At 46.2% G+C, this 16,526-nt stretch overlaps 1 protein-coding gene across 1 annotated transcript in view; it reads right to left on the bottom strand.

The window, feature by feature from the left end:
- The window catches only part of ABCC11 (ATP binding cassette subfamily C member 11), a 65,647-nt gene that overhangs the window by 15,794 nt on the left and 33,327 nt on the right, over nucleotides 1-16,526 (bottom strand). The window contains 8 exon segments of the mRNA XM_030797482.1: nucleotides 1,530-1,716; nucleotides 4,040-4,177; nucleotides 4,288-4,514; nucleotides 9,648-9,845; nucleotides 11,001-11,104; nucleotides 13,355-13,444; nucleotides 15,118-15,214; nucleotides 15,288-15,422. Of these exon segments, the coding sequence (XP_030653342.1) occupies nucleotides 1,530-1,716; nucleotides 4,040-4,177; nucleotides 4,288-4,514; nucleotides 9,648-9,845; nucleotides 11,001-11,104; nucleotides 13,355-13,444; nucleotides 15,118-15,214; nucleotides 15,288-15,422 (1,176 nt within the window).

The following is a 16,526-nucleotide window of genomic DNA, read 5'->3' as shown; positions in this document are numbered from 1 at the left end:
ATCTGTAAAAGGGAGATAATAAAAGTTTCAAAATCATAGACTTGTGAGGATTATGTGCAAATGTGAGACGTAATGCTTGTAAAAACCTAGAGTAGTGCCTGGCCTGGAATAAACGCTCAGTGAATATTAGCTATTATTGTTCCTGTCTTACAAACAGAAAACTTAGGGCTTAGAGAGTTTAAGTTACTTGGCCATGTTCCCATAGCCAATAAGAGACAGGTGTGTGCAGAGGCTCACATTCTCTCAGGGGACATACACAAGATCCCAAGCCAATTGGAGAGAAAGCCACATAACCACAGGGGGGACAATTAATGAATAAGCCCTGGGGGAAGAAGCCCTGGACTGGTACAGCCCAGGTTCCCTTAGGCACTGCTAAGCCAGCCTCGGGCCTTGGGGCCTTCATGGATGCCCCTTCTGTGGGACTCTGTGGACAGTGAACCTTGGCCAGTCGCTCTCTCTCCCCATCTCCCAGCCCCCAGTGTGCTGGGCACAGAGGGATTCCGGCCTTGAGGTACACAGCTCACTATATCAGAATCTCCTACAGAATCCGTTTTAAAAATTAGATTCCAGGCTGGACACGGTCGTTCACACCTGTAGTTCCAGCACTTTGGGAGACCGAGGCCAGTGGATCACTTGAAGCCAGGAGCTCCAGACCAGCCTGGCCAACATGGCAAAACCCTGTGTCTAACCAAAAATACAAAAATTAGCCAGGAATGGTGGCATGTGCCTGTAATCTCAGCTACTCAGGAGGCTGAGGCAGGAGAATCAAGTGAACCCAGGAGGTGGAGATTGCAGTGAGACAAGATCGTGCCACTGTGCTCCATCCTGGGTGACAGAGTGAGATCCTGTCTCAAAAAATAAAAAACAAATTAGATTTCAAGACCCCGGCCCAGGACCAGACTCAGAATCTCTACGGCTGTGGCCCTTGACTATGGTCCTCCTGGCAGCCCCACCCAGGCCCAGACTGAGTCAAACCCCCAGGCTAAGGTCCAGAAGTCTGTTTCAAGTCTTAGGCACATTTAAGTTTGAGAAGCCCTTTTCTAGGGGCCAGGCTGCAAAACCCACCTTTTAAACGACCCTTCCAGGTGATTCAGAAAGGTTTGACAGCTCAATCAGGATAGGAGCGGTTAGGTATAAAGACAGCAGCCAGGAAGCCAAGAGGTCGGTGTTCTTGTTCCAGTTCTGCTAACATGCATCTGTTTGGACAACTCCTTCCCTTGTCTGGGCCTCAGTTTCCCCATCTGCACAATATGAACACTGGACTCTGTCATCTGTGGGCTCCCCTTCACTCCCAGTGTCCTGTGATCCTATTAAATACCTTTGAATACAGACTTCCCAGTTCAGAGCTGACCACCAGGAAACAGAGCAAAGTACCAATTTCAGAAGGCCAAGCACATAGCTCCTAAGATCACACGTGGCCAGAACCTAAGGTGTCACTGAATACCTGAGGACCCCCTGAGTCTGCCCAGAAGCCGCAGGCAGAGGATGAGCAAAGCTCAGAGAGGGCCCACACGGAGTCACCCCCTCACCTGCAGCACGACGTTGACAGCCATGGCTTTAAAGGAGTAGGGGGTGGAGGAAATGCCAAAAGCCACGAACAGGGCAACAGCCAAGGTCACAATGTTGGTCATGATCTCCAGCCTCAACGACATCCATCGCGTGGAAGATAGAAACAACAGCAGGTAGTTATTCTGCGCATCAGTCAGCCTCTTAAACCTGAGAAGGAAAGCACAGACTAAGAACCATGTGTTTGTCTGACCTAGGGTCTCCCCGGGTCAGGGTAGATACCGGCTGCTTCCTCCAGCATCCAGTTCCCCACTCCCAGCAGCAGGGCCTGATTTTTCTTTGGGGAGTTCCTCCCTACCCCTTTCTCAGCCATGAATTTGGGTGAAGTTGACCTGACTCCTAACCCAGATTGAGGAGTAGGCTCTGCTGATAAGGCCCATCCTCAGCACGTGCTCCTTGCCTAACCTCTGTGACTCACTCAGGGATGGGTGAGTTACCCTAAATTGGCCACAGAGAGTGAATAAACGCCAGCACGTGTGAGTGAGTGTGGGCATGATTCCTTTCAGTGGGACGATGGGAGATCTGAAACTACCATTCTGCTACTAGGAGGGGAGCCTGGAGCCACCAGAGGGTCTCTGGGAGCTTAAAGGTAAAATAACACCGTGGAAGGCAGAGCAGTAAAACCGAGACACCCGGGGAACATTAGCTGAGTCTCTGGATTAAGCCTCACTTTAGCAAGTCCTCCTCCCCAGCCTTTTGTTATGAAAATTTTTATAAGTACCAGGAGATGGAAAGCTTGATTTAATGAACATCTGTATACCCTCTAATGAAAATTTTTTAAAGTACCAAGAAATTAAAAAGTTGATTCCATGAACATCTGTATACCCTCTACCTAATTTAGCAATTGTTACTATTTTGCCATATTTAAGTCATATTTTTAAGCTAGTTTGCATTAGTTTTTTCTGTCACTTCCAACCAATAGAGACCTACCAATTTCCAATTTTCACATACCACCATCACAGTTTTCCATGTCAATCACAACCTATACTGTTATTTGATTAGTATTCTTATTTTACTTGCTTTGAGAATGTATATTAAAAGAAACTTTAATCACAACCCTATATTATATAAATAATGGGTTTGATATGTTAGTTGCATTTTTTCTAAAGTACATTCAAATAAACCTTTGATTATTGAAATTAAATATTCATTTACACATCAACTAAAACCATCTTACCATCTGAGTGGGCTATCACCCCAGCACAGTGGCCCTTCTGACTCACTCTGTCCATACCCTCTGAACCTTTGCATAAGACATTCCAAATTCTGTCCACCTTACCTTTCTATACTGATTGAGTCACCTCCACCTTGAGGCCTTCCCAGATTAAACACAACAGACCCTGGTCACTCTGTGGCCCCTGTGCTCAAGCCACCTTGCTATCCTTCAAACCTACTTCCCCCATCTCATGGTCTTTGCATTTACTGTCCCCTCTACCTGGAGAGCTCCTACCCACATATTTCCATAGCTCAACCCACACTTCATCTCAGGGTCCTTTTCTCTGAGACCTTCCTCAACAACAGCTCCAATCCCTCCAGTCTCTCTTCATCTGCTTATCTTAGTATATACCATGGGGCAGGGTTCTCAGTGTGGGCTGAACGAATGCACCGCTCCAGGATCCCCTCAGTCCTAGAGTCTGCACAGACCTTGAGTGGTCTATAATGCCACTGAGAGAGCAGGTGCCACAGTTCATCCAATATTCCAGCTCACTGAGCACAGACCGTCTCCCAAATGTGTGCCCAAGTCTTACCCAGGCTTCAAGGCCAGCTCAGATGCCATGCCACCTCCTCCCGAAAGCCTTCTCTGATTCCCCCAGGCCACCTCCTTCCCCTCTGAACTCCCAAGCAGTTTATTTGCCCCTCTCTTATGCCATCTAGCTTCTTCAATCATGTATAATTACAAAAACATGTGCCTGTTTCTCCCTTTTCCACCAGACTATGAACTTCTTGTAGGTGAAGACCGTTCTTGATTATTCTCTACAAACAGATAAGTTCATGTTACACCATTAAACCTCAACAACAATCATAGGACTTGTTTGTTTGTTTCAACATTTAGGAGGCAAATCTATGGCATGAGTAGTGAAGGAAGTTCTATTATTTAGAAAGCTATTGTTCCTCATTATTTTGTTAAGGATAGATATTTGTTTGGAAGTGAAAGAAATAACATAATGCAAGATGTGTTTGCACAGTAATGCACCTTATCATTAAATGTATGTATACATATGTCCATACATATATATACAATATATACAAGGTCTTTAAAGTTTACAAACATTTTTCCTATCACTTACATTTTTCATTCTTATAAATGAAAGAATGGTTCAGCAGGTTCTGGAGGCTCAGAGAAATAAGCCCATCGAACAATGTGCTCTCTGATGCTTTTGAAGATGATGCCATTCCCAGACGCTCCATTCTTTCCCTGCTCCCCACCACCCCTGTGGTTCCATCATTCTCAAATGGCAGCAGAAGGACTCACTGGCTGATGAAGTCTTCAGTTTTTCCATAGACGTGGATGGAGCTCAGGCCTTGCAGAGAATTGAGGATATGAGAGAATAAAGGAGACCGGCTATAGTTCTCCAGTCTCTTGAACACACCAATGGCCTTCTTGAACATCCTGCATGGACAGTGGAGGTAAGGGACCTGGACCGTCCACCTCTGGGACCATCTAGTCTGGGTTGGTCCCAGCCTTGCTCCCCAAGTCACAAGCAAAAAGAACCTACTCACATATAATAAACGAAGCAAATAACCATGATTATGGCTCCCATTAACAGGATATATGGAGACAGCACACTGACAATCAACAGGACGGCGATCACCATTAAGGACAGGAGCAGGAACTGCTCTGAAAGGATGGGCAAGAGCTGGTCCAGCTCTTCCAAGTCTCCTGCGAAGCAGTTCAAGAGCCGGCCTATTGGGATGGTGTCAAAGAAACTCATGGGGCAGTGGAAAACCTGCAGGGACAAAATCAACGCGGACCATGAGAAAAGCTGCAGGCCTTCCCCAAGATTGGATGAAGATGCCTGTTACCGTTGACTCTAAAGAGCCATTGATCCCAGAGGTCTCCAGGGCAGGCAACGTAGAGCATTGGTTTAGAAGCACGGATGGGCTCCACGGCTACCTGACTCCTCCACCTACTGCTGTCTGACCTCGGGTAAGTACTGAGCTCCTCTGAGTCTCAAGGTCCTCGTTAGTCAAATGGGGATGAAAACGATGCTTCATAGAGTTGTAGTGAGGATCACACAACTCCTCAAATATGCTAGACACTGAAGTGTATAATTTAAAAGGGTGAATGTATGGTATATGAATTATATCCTGTAAAGCTATTAGAGAGAGGGAGAATACATTAAAAATGCTCAGAGCAGTGCCTGCCCCTGAGGTAGGAGGTGAGACTTGACTCTGGAGGCGGGGTTTGAACGCCAGACCAAATTGAGGACCAGCTAAAACAGGGGTGGGGTGGAAGCCACTTTCCATAAGACAGGCCCACCAGTGTGTCATGTCAGTTTACCACTGCCATGGCAACACCCAGGAGTTACCACCCCTTTCTGGGTCATCAATGACTTGATGACTTGGAAGTTGCCACCCTTTTCCTAGAAACTTCTGTATAAACTGTCCCTTAATCTACATGTAATTAACAGTAGGTATAAATATGACTGCAAACCTGCCCTGAGCTGCAGCTCTCAGCACACTGCCTACGGGGTAGCCCTGCTCTGCAGGGTCAGTCACAGAGCTGCAACACTGCCAGAACTGCAACACTGACACTTCAGTAAAGCTGTTTTCTTCTACCCTACCACTGGCTTGCCCTTGAATTCTTTCCTGGGCAAAGCCAAGAACCCTTATGGACTAAGCCCCAATCTGGGGTTTGCCTGCCCTGCATCACCCCCAGTAGGGCATTCTACCAATACCAGCTCTTATTATTTTCTACAGATGGGACCATTTTCACTCAGGACTGCCAAAGATTAGGAGCAGCAATCCTACTGGGTTGCACACGATTTGGACCCTTGGATCAAATTTAGCCATAACTGACCCCTTCTTGAAGGTGGCACCTCCAAGTTGATCTCTAACAGCCAGTGGCCATGAGGCCTTCTGGAGATCAAAGGACATTTCAAACCACAAGGTAGGCTCTAACAAAAGCATTTAGTTTGGTGTCCTTGTTTTGCAGATGAGGAAACTGAAGATTGCAGAAGAGGAAGTGGCTCTGTAACTTACTCATTACGCAAGTGGTTAATGGCAAAACCATGATCCAATTAGGCCTTCTGAGGCTTCCCCAAGCCTGGCACAGTCACTCTTCACAGAAGGCAATTTCTTAAAGGTTCATGGCACTGACCAAATGACCACCTACATTTCCCCATGTACTTCTCAAGCTATAATGCAAGAAGTAGAAATGAATAGAAGCCAATGGCATCTATTAAAGCCAAACTCACAGAAAGAGGAGGGAAGGACATTCTGACTGTTACTAAGTGTAATTATTTGAGCCATGAAGTGTTCTCTGTAGCTGCTCTCATCGCAAATGCATGGATACTGCTGACCAAGTGTAGTTCTCATGTATGTTTGCTTTCTAGCTGGTGGGGTAGTGAGGGTTGGAGGGGGCAGATTTAAAGCCTCCTTGCTTTTTCTGCCTCTAAAATGCCTTCAATTTTATTTCCAGAATGTTTTGTTAAATACTTGAGCTAAAGCAGTCAGAATTGTCATGATCACTCAGAGGAATCAAAGGGCAAAAGGGTCACCCCTTCAAGGACTCTGAGCACGCCTTGCAGGTGAGGGGCATGGCGGGGTTGTGGAGGAGACAGGAGCGGACATCAGCTCCACTGTGGGTGAGGAAGATGCATCTGTGGAAGCCCAGCACTACTTTGGATTAGGGACCAATGGTGGCGACAAAGGGAAAAGGGTTTCAGTTTCTGATTGTCTTCTAAGTATCAAAATGATCTGGGGTTGTTCTTGTTTGTTCATTTTTGCTTCATTTTTTTCTGTTGTGCTTGCAGTTGAGCGAAATTTTTCAGATTTGTCCTTTACTTGTGATTCTTTAAAACTACAAAGACAAATTTAAAGTTTAAAAAGCCACGAAAAGGACGGGAAAAAGGAAAATATTTTAAATACGAAACACGTTTTCATGGAAAGAAACTTGAACATTTCTCAAAATTAAAATACAAAATGTCATTTAGAGGCATGGGCACTGGATATTTCTAGAATCTTGGAATGTGCTGTCAAAAGAAACTCAGATAACACCTTGAGGGCCAAGGGCCACCCCCAGAAGCTGGGTGGGAAAGTGTCAGGCCTCAGGTAGAATTTCCCCCTCCTGCTTTCTGGTTCTGCCAAGCTTTACCTGAGAGGTGGGGAAAAGCTTTGTCTCACCCTGCCAAAGTTGAAACACTTGATGGCAATGCAATTTGCGTTCAGTCTACAAGGAACGATGGGCCGCTCCTCACCTCCCGCATCTCCAAGTCAAAACCCCCACTCCCACCTCTGAGATTAGCCTTCCAGAACTCCATTCACCTCCCAGAAGTGCTCTGCTTTTGTTCACCTTCAGTCTCCTGGTCTTGAGCTGGCTAAATCTGATTCCTCCTTCAAGGAGTGAAGTCCCCAAGAAGGCTTTCTGGACTCTCCCCACTTTCTTCCCCTGCCCTCAAGCTAAGACAAGGTGCCTCTTATGTTCTCATGGCCCTGTGTTTCCCATCCCGTGATGAACTTTACATATCTATGACAATGGCCTGTTTTCTTGTCCATCTCCCCCATTAGACTATACAACCATGATGGCCCAAACCCTACCTGCACTGTGCATTCTCTAATGTAAGCCCCATGCCCACTGCAGAACCTGGCACATAGTAACACTTAGTGAGAGAGAGGAATGACATTTCCAAGAAGCAGTGTGATACCATAGGCAATTCAGTTTTTTTTTTTTTTTAAATGAGATAGGGTCTCACTGTCTCCCAGGCTGGAGTGCAGTGGCATAATCTCAGCTCACTGCCACCTCCACCTCCCTGGCTCAAGTGATCCTCCTTGCTCAGTCCCCCAAGTAGCAGGGACTACAGGCACAAGCCCCCATGTCCGGCTAATTTTTATATCTTTGGTAGAGACAAGATTTTGCCATGTTGCCCAGGCTGGTCTTGAACTCCTGAGCTCAAGCAATCCACTCACCTCAGGCCTCCCAAAATGCTGGGATTCCAGGTGTGAGCTACCGCGCCCAGCTGGCAATTCAGTATTCTAACCAAACACATATTCCAACTTTAACATATGTGAGATTTCAGTTTCCTCATATGTAAAATGAGGATAATATCCACTTCAAAGAGAACTCAGGGCAATCATAAGCAACTCTGTATACGACCATGCTCAGCCAGTGGAGGCCAGCGTCGCTGTGGCCCTCCATCAGGGGACACGGAGCTCTTAGAACCAGACTCCCAGCAGGAAAGCTCCGCTGCAGCTTCGTCACTCCCTTCTCACCAAGTGGCCTGGTTCACCCAGCTGCAACTACATTTTAGAAAAGGCAAAGCTATGAAGAGAGTAAAAAAGATCAGTGGTTGCCGGGAGTTTGAGAGTAGGGAGGGAGAGATGAATAGGTGGGACACAGGGTTTTGTTTATGGCAGGGGAACTATTCTGTACCATGGATGCATGTCATTATACATTTTTCAAAACCCATAGAATGCACAGCACAAAGAAAGGTGAACTATGGACATTCGTTAATAATAATAATAAAATAAAAATAATAAATAAATAATAAATAAAATAAAAAAAATAATAATAATTAATAATGTATCAATATTGACTCATCAATTGTAACAAATGTCCCACGTTAATGCAAGATGTTAAGAATAAGAGAAATGGGCCAGGTGCAGTGACTCACAACTGTAATCCCAGAACTTTAGGAGGCTGAGATGGGCAGATGGCTTGAGCCCGGGAGTTCAAGACCAGCCTGCGCAACGTGGCAAGACCTGTCTCTACAAAAATACAAAAATTAGCCAGGCCTGGTGGTGTGCGCCTGTGGTCCCAGCTACTCGGAGGTTAAGGTAGGGAGGACTGCTTCAGCCCAGGAGGTCGAACCTGCAGTAAGCTGTGATCACACCACTGCACTCCAGCCTAGGTGATAGGCAGGATAGGCAGGTATATAAGAACTCTCTGTACTTTCATCTCAATTTTTCTGTAAACCAAAAGTGCTCAAAAAATAAAGTTGGCTTGGTTCCAAGTCTTTGCTATCGTGAATAGTGCCACAATAAACATACGTGTGCATACATGTGCATGTATCTTTATAGCAGCATGATTTATAATCCTGAAGCTGGAAAGCATCATTCTCAGCAAATTATTGCAAGGACAAAAAACCAAACACCGCATGTTCTCACTCATAGGTGGGAATTGAACAATGAGAACACAAGGACACAGGAAGGGGAACAGCACACACCGGGGCCTGTTGTGGGGTGGGGGGAGGGAGGAGGGATAGCATTAGGAGATATACCTAATGTTAAATAACGAGTTACTGGGTGCAGCACACCAACATGGCCCATGTATACCTATGTAACTAACCTGCATGTGCACATGTACCCTAAAACTTAAAGTATAATAAAAAAATAATAATAAAATAAAGTTGGCTGGGCATGGTGGCTCACACCTGTGATTCTGGCTACTTAAGAGGCCAATGTGGGAGGATTGCATTAGCCCAGGATTTTGAGACCAGCCTGGGCAACAGAGCAAGACCCCATCTTTATACATAAATAAATAATTAAAGTCTACTAATTTAAAAAAAAATAGGCCAGGTGTGCTGGCTCATGCCTGTAATCCCAGCACTTTGTGGGGCCGAGGTGGATGGATCACTGGAACCCAGGAGTTTGAGACCACCTTGGGCAACGTGGTGAAACCCAGTCTCTACAAAAACTACAAAAATTAGTCAGATCTGGTAGCATGTGCCTGTACTCCCAGCCACTTGGGAGGCTGAGGCAGGAGGATCACTTCAGCCTGGAAGGCGGAGGTTGCCGTGAGTGGAGATTGTGCCACTGCACTCCAGCCTGGGCTACAGAGCTCTAAAAAATAAAAAAATAAAAATGAAGCTGGGCAAGTTCAGAGATCAGCCTTCGGCCCCGCCCAGCACCCAGGCCCATACCTTGTTGAAGAGCTTGTTGTGCAGGGCCGTGGATGCCTTCCTCGTGACCTTGGTGAAAATCCCTGAGGAGCAGACCCCCACACAGATGAGGAGCAGGGCGTTGAGCCCGTACACCAGCTGGTAGAAGGACAGTTGAGGATTGTCTGCCATGTTGCCCAGGTCTGCTGTGGTTCCATTGCTCTCTCGGCTGCTATTGGTCTTCAAGAAAGAACAGGAAGTCAGACTGCAGGTGTCCAGGGGGAAATTCAGTGGCAGGGAAAGCCTTCTCCCTGGGGACACATGAGACTCCGGGGCTGGTAGAAGGTGAAGCTGTTTGCCCAAACCTCCCTGCTCAGTGCTTAGTTACTCTCTTTTGCTCTTCATTCCCACTGCCCTGCCCTGCATCAGGCCCTCAGAGTCTGCCCCCTGGACACTGCAGCAGCTGGGCCCTTGTGCACGCTCTGCCGCGATGCAGCGAGAAGCTTGGGAACGTGATTTCCCAGAACTTCTGCCAGCATGGTTTCAGGTTAGATTCTGCCAAGGAGAGGCACCCACAGGGAAACAGAAAGGTGGAAGAGGAGAAGTCAGCATGCTCAGTGGCAACTGTGGGCAGGAGTGTGGGGTGTGGGGTTTTTCCAGAGGCTGGAAGGCATCCTGGGAATCACCCACTTCAGTTCAGCTGAGATCCTTGATGGCCAATTCCCCTCCAATGGTTGACTGAGCCTCTAATTCCCTATATTAAATCCTTGGAAGTTCTAAATACTTAGAGTGGCTTCTGCGCTCCTGACCCAAACCTCCTGGTACACGATCCAGAAATTAACCACGTGGAGCACTGTGGGAAAAGCATGGCTTCGATTCAAAGCACCAAGTTCAAGTCCCGGCCCTGTCCTGTCCTAGGGCAGGTTCTTCATCCTCTCTAGGCACAGGGTCCCCTTGGGAAAATAGAGACAGTGGAACCTTCCTCTGAATGTGGGTGGGGAGATTAGTGAAATAACTTGACACAGTGTGGCCCGTGGTGGCTCCCAGCTCACAAGACCAGAAGTATATTTTAAATAAACCACAGTATGGAGGCCAGCCTGGAGCTAAAGGAGACAGTTACTGCAGTGGAATGCAAAGATTCTTGGGGCACTGTCTGGGGATATAAATCTCTTGGTTTTCCAGTAAGACTGCACAGGCGACCACCCATTCTACAAAGGCCTGTGCCGGGGGAACCCCAGAGTCCTGGCTCCCCACAGTTCTCTCTGGAACACCAGCTCTGGGCTTGTCATGTGGGTCCCAAGCCATGCTCTGGCTCTTCTGGTCTCAAGGAGCAAGAAGTCACCCCACCTCACTCAAGCCCATAGAAACACAGCCCACCCACCTCACGGCACTCACCCCTGAGCCCTGCTCCAACCAGTAGCTCAGCCACCAGAAGCTGAAGATCGTGAAGAAGACAATCAGCACCATGAAGAAGAAAACTATGCAAGAGACCATGTAACCTGGGAGGGAGACAGTGGTGATGTGCAAGTGCCACAAACAGGTGCGAGGCAACGGCTGACTCAGCTGCTCGGCCATCTCTGTCTTTGAGTGCTTGGAAACCCTTGAGCCCCACCCACTGTGGACGCCTTGGAGGAATGGGAAGAGCTGGGTTCCAATGCCAGAGAGACCTGGGTTCAAATCCTGGCTCCACCACTTCCAAACCGTGTGACCTTGGATAAGGTACCAAATGTCAGCAACATGCCACTTCTTTACCTATGAAACAGTGATAACCTCACCAGCTTCAGAGCCATGCCGAAGATGACATGAGATAACGTGCGTCAAGCACTCAGCCCAGTGCCTGGCACAGGGCAGTGTTCTAGAGAAGTTAGTTCACCTTATGCAGGTCCTGCAGGTTCAGTTTTATAAATAATAATAACAGTTACCTTTTATGTGGTATGTACTATTATGTGCTATATGCCAGGAATAGTACTAAATGTGTGCATTATTTCTGAATTAGAAATTCCTATCCCCATTTTCAATAGTGCTATTGTGTGAATGTATGTGTCTCTCCAAAATTCATATGTTGAAACCAAATTCCCAAGGTGATGGTATTAGAAAGTGAGGCCTCTAGGAGGTGACGGCCATGAGGATGGAGCCCTCATGAGTGGCATTAATGCCCTTAAAAAAGAGGCTTCAGAGAGCTGCCTTCCTGGTTTTTTGTCCCTTTCACCATGTGAGGATACAACATTTATCCCCTCCAGGGATGGAGGATGCAGCGTTCAAGGCACCATCCTGGAAGTAGATACTGGGCCCTCACCAGACAACAAACTTGCCAGCACCTTGATCTTGGACTTCCAAGCCTCCAGAACAGTGAGAAATAAATTTCTGTTCTTTATAACCTACCCAGTCTAATATATGTTGTTACAGCAGCACAAATAGGCTAATAAAATGAGGAAACTGAATCTGAGAGGGGAACTCCCTTGCCCAAACTCACAGAGTTGGTGAGTGGCAGAGCTGGGATTTGAAGCAGTTAAGGGAAGGAAAAGGGAGGTTACACTCCTTGGGGCACTGCCTCCTGCTCTAGCACTCCTCTCATCTATTCATGCTCGCATGTCCCGTGCCCACAGTCTTTTCCCAAATTCTATCCTTCCTTCAAGGGCTATCTCTTCTTTGATGAGATTGGAGATTCCCTGGCCGCAGAGATCTCTCTTACCAACTGATGGAAGCAATGTCTTAATTCTCCAGCTAGATTCCAGGGTTGGTTCTTAGGTGACTTTATACCCCCTCCCCTCTACAGCTTGGCACAGGGCCTGGAACATAGTAGGCACTTTGTAAATACAGATCAATGTATGCTGCTAGATCCATTCATGCATTTCACAAGCATTTGCTGTTTCTTTCTCTGTCTGGGCAGGCCCTGGGTTACTCCTTGCAGGATACCCATAGTGGACGGGGTGGGGACGGCGTTCTGTGTACACAGCCTACCCCTTCCTCCCCCAGGCATGCAGACAGGAGACATCTTACACAAGGGTCAGCTTCCAAAGTAAACGATGAGTAAAAAGTTTCATGGAGTAAAAATTACTCTCAAAAATCTCTTAAATTACTTGATAAGTACAGCACCATATACTGAGTTTTGTGTTTACAACATTGTACAGTAAATATACATGATGATATATACCATTTAATAAGGCAGTAGCTTTGAACTTCTAATTGCCCTCTGCCTGCCTTAAGAAATAAAAATTAAGAAATTTTAAATCACACCAAAATAAAAGTCCCACCACTGTGACCTTTTGCGATGTGGCCACTATTTTCTCTCCGATTCTATTTCATGTCTTTCAGTGCTGCTCATGATAAACTCAGCCGATTGTAAAACCCGCTAAGGGAGCAGAGCCCAGAGTTTGAAAAACACTGAAATAATGAGGCAGGAGCACTTTGGGTGGCTGAGATGGGAGGATTGCTTGAGGCCAGGACCCAAGACCAGCCTGGTCAACACAGCAAGACCCCATGTCTATTCTATGTTTTTTAAATTTTTTTAATTAAAAAATAGAAAAACACTGAAATAATGAATATACATGAAAATATAACTTCCAACCTTGGCTTTGGTGGTAGAGTTGCTATAACTGAGTAGAGTTTGGTTTTGCAAGTTAGGCCAATAAATACTATGGCTCCTCTGGACCTCTCTACTTCACATGACCTCACATGTTCCAATCTGACCCAGTTTCAGGGATAGGGCTGCTCCAAGAGAGAGCCCTGGGCTGGCGTGGGGACCGTACCTCCAGCTGCCTGGATGTAGTGGTGGTAGATCCTCCACCTCAAGGAGCCTTCTTCCATCTCCTCCTCCTGTGTGAGCTGATGCTCTGGCACTGGGTCAGGGTAGAAGAAGAGAAAAATGGTATGCCTGCCAATCACATGATCTGCTTCCTTCTGTCTCTGGCTTCGATCCTGTGCCAGCTTTTCACTTTCCAGCTTCAGTGCCCCACCTACGTCTAAGGTTTTTCATGGAAGACTCTACTGAAAGAAACCTTTGTCCTGGGCTCCAGAGCCTGGAAAGGGATCCATCCTTAGCCATTTAATAAACTATGGAGGGACTAGGGGGTCTCACGTGTGTGATGGGCTGAGAGAAATGCAGGAAAGAAAACCATCTGCGACCAGAAAACCTAGGTTTCAGAACTGTCACTATGACACTGTGCAACATCAGGCAAATCACTTAACCCTTCTGTTTCCTTGTCCAAGAAAATGGAAAGTCGAGAGGTTTGCTAAGATGCCCTGCAGCCATACACTTCTGAGATAATGCTTCACAAAACAGCCCTGACACCAGCTCAGGTGAACTCTTGGCCTTGAGCTTGGCCTGAAGACCAGTACCTGGAGATGCCCATAGATGCTTCTGATGATAATCATAACAACAACCATCACGACAGTGACTGTCTGCTGCTGCTGCCTGCTATTCTCCCTTCTAATAAAGACACCCCAGTATTTCCTGGGGAAGGGTGCTCTTTTTCTGGAATTTTAATCCTGAGGGAAATTACACCAGGATGGAAATTTTTGGAGTAGGTTTTCTTCAAAAAGACTCAGTCGGTGGCCGGGCGCGGTGGCTCATGCCTATAATCCCAGCACTTTGGGAGGCCGAGGTGGGTGGATCACTTGAGGTCAGGAGTTTGAGACCATCCTAGGCAACATGGTGAAACCCGGTCTCTACTAAAAATACAAAAATTAGCCGGTGTGGTGGTGTGTGCTTGTAGTCCTAGCTACTTGGGAGGCTGAGGTACGAGAATCACTTGAACCTGGGAGGCAGAGGTTGAAGTGAGCCAAGATCGAGCCACTGTATTCCTGCCTGGGCAACAGAGCAAGACTCTGTCTAAAAAAAAAGACTCAGCTGGAGACAGGAGCCTACAATATGACGGCACTGTTTAGGGGGCTTCCCTATATATGACCTCATCTAATCTCCACTACAACCCTGTGGAGTTAAGTACCATCATCTCCACCTTTGCCGAGAATTCAGAGAGGTTAAGTTAGATGGCTAAGGTCACACAGCTTTGTAAGCAGCAGAGCTGGGATTCAAATCCAGAACTGTCTTACTTGAAAAATGGAAGTTGCTCCCTTCTACTCTGCCCCAGACAAGAGCAAAGCCATGAGCTTCCAGACATCTGGGGCTAAACCCAATTCATTTCTGATCCCTAATACCTTTGCTCTCAATATTTACTCTCTTGCAATGTGTAATGAATGAATGTCTAGATGCCTGGCCAAGTCTTAAATCTGTGCCACTCAGAGCCAAAGCTACCCCCTATCTTTCCTCTGCTGTACAACCTTAGCTGTGCCCCCCACAACACTCACTTCCTGGATTCTTCAGGCCTCCTGCCCATCAGTCTACACCCCATGGCGCTCAACTACTTGGATCTGGAACCTGTGTATGTAAATGCTTAGGGTCTCAAGACACTGAGGGACATGGCCCAGTCTGGGGTCGAGGAGGAAACACTGGGACCTCTGGAGGACCCAGGCAGGCATGCAGACATTCTTGTCCTGTCTCCCACACCATTACCAGCATTTCCGTTGAGAGACTCTTCCAGGGAGGTGGCCAGAGCCTGACTTTCTACCTTTGGCTTCTCTGCTATCTTTGCTGTGTCCTGCAACATGTCCTGGGGAGAGAGCACAGGCCCTGAGTACACGTGCGTCCACTGTGGGCAGTGAGGGCGGTGGGGCAGGACTCACCGATGTGGCTTCTTTGTGCATCTTCTGGATAAGTTGGGCATATTTCCCCTTTTTCTGCATTAACTCACTGTGAGTTCCATTTTCACAGATTTTCCCATTTTCCAACAAAATGATCTGGTCACAAAATTCTAAGTACTGGACAGTCAGAAGAAAGAAAGGCTTCAGTAAGCACATGGAAAGATGTTTGATTTTACTATTCACCAGGAAAATGTAAATTTAAACCATGATAAAATATTATTTCATACCAACAGATGAGCAAACATTTAAAAGTTGGACAACTCCAAGTGTTGGTGATGATCTGAGGTAAAAGGAACTCTCCTTAACTATCAGGAGGATTGTAGATTAGCACAACTACTTTGGAGAACAATTTGACCTATTCAGTAACATGGAAGATTTTTGAAGAATTATGAACCAACAATTCCTAAAACCCTACCTGAAAAAACTCTCAAACGTGTACAAAGGTACACGTAGAAGGATGTACACTGAAGTATTTTTTTTTGTAAAAGTGAAAAATAAGAAACAACTGTTCATCTTGGAGAAATAAATTCTGGTACATTCAGATATTGGAATGCTATACCAAGCAGGATTAAATAAAGTTATAAGGCTGGGTGCAGTGGCTCATGCCTGTAATTCCAGCACTTTGGGAGGCCAAGGTGGACAGATCACAAGGTCAGGAGTTCAAGACCAGCCTGGCCAATACGGTGAAACCCCATCTCTACTACATATACAAAAATCAGCCAGGTGTGGTGGCTTGTGCCTGTAGTCCCAGCTACTCGGGAGGCTGAGGCAGAATTGCTTGAACCTGGGAAGTGGAGGCTGCAGTGAGCTGAGATTGTACCATTGCACTCCAGCCTGGGCAACAGAGTCAGACTCTGCCTCAAAAAAAAAAAAAAAAAAAAAATATATATATATATATATATATATATGTATATAAAGTTACAAGTATCAACATGGAAGATCTCAAAAAACATAATGTTGAGGGAAAAAAGGAAATTACCAAAGGGAACAGAAAGTAAAAAATAAATTCTATAAAGTTTAAAAATATGCAAAAGGAATTTCTTCACGTCTAGAGATTCATGCATATGCTGTAGAAGTATGAAGACATGCATGGAAACAATAAACAACAAAGTCAGGAGAGCAGAAAGGGAGAACTGGAACAGAATTGGAGAGTGGAATCAGTGTTTTATTGTTTAATCTGGGTGGTAGATACATTGGTTTTTATTAATTATTTTCTAAACC

This window comes from Nomascus leucogenys, chromosome 2, assembly GCF_006542625.1.
Source record: "Nomascus leucogenys isolate Asia chromosome 2, Asia_NLE_v1, whole genome shotgun sequence".
NCBI classification, from domain to species: domain Eukaryota; kingdom Metazoa; phylum Chordata; class Mammalia; order Primates; family Hylobatidae; genus Nomascus; species Nomascus leucogenys.
Note: the sequence above shows the minus strand (reverse complement) of the source record. Positions and strands in the feature narration are given on the sequence as shown.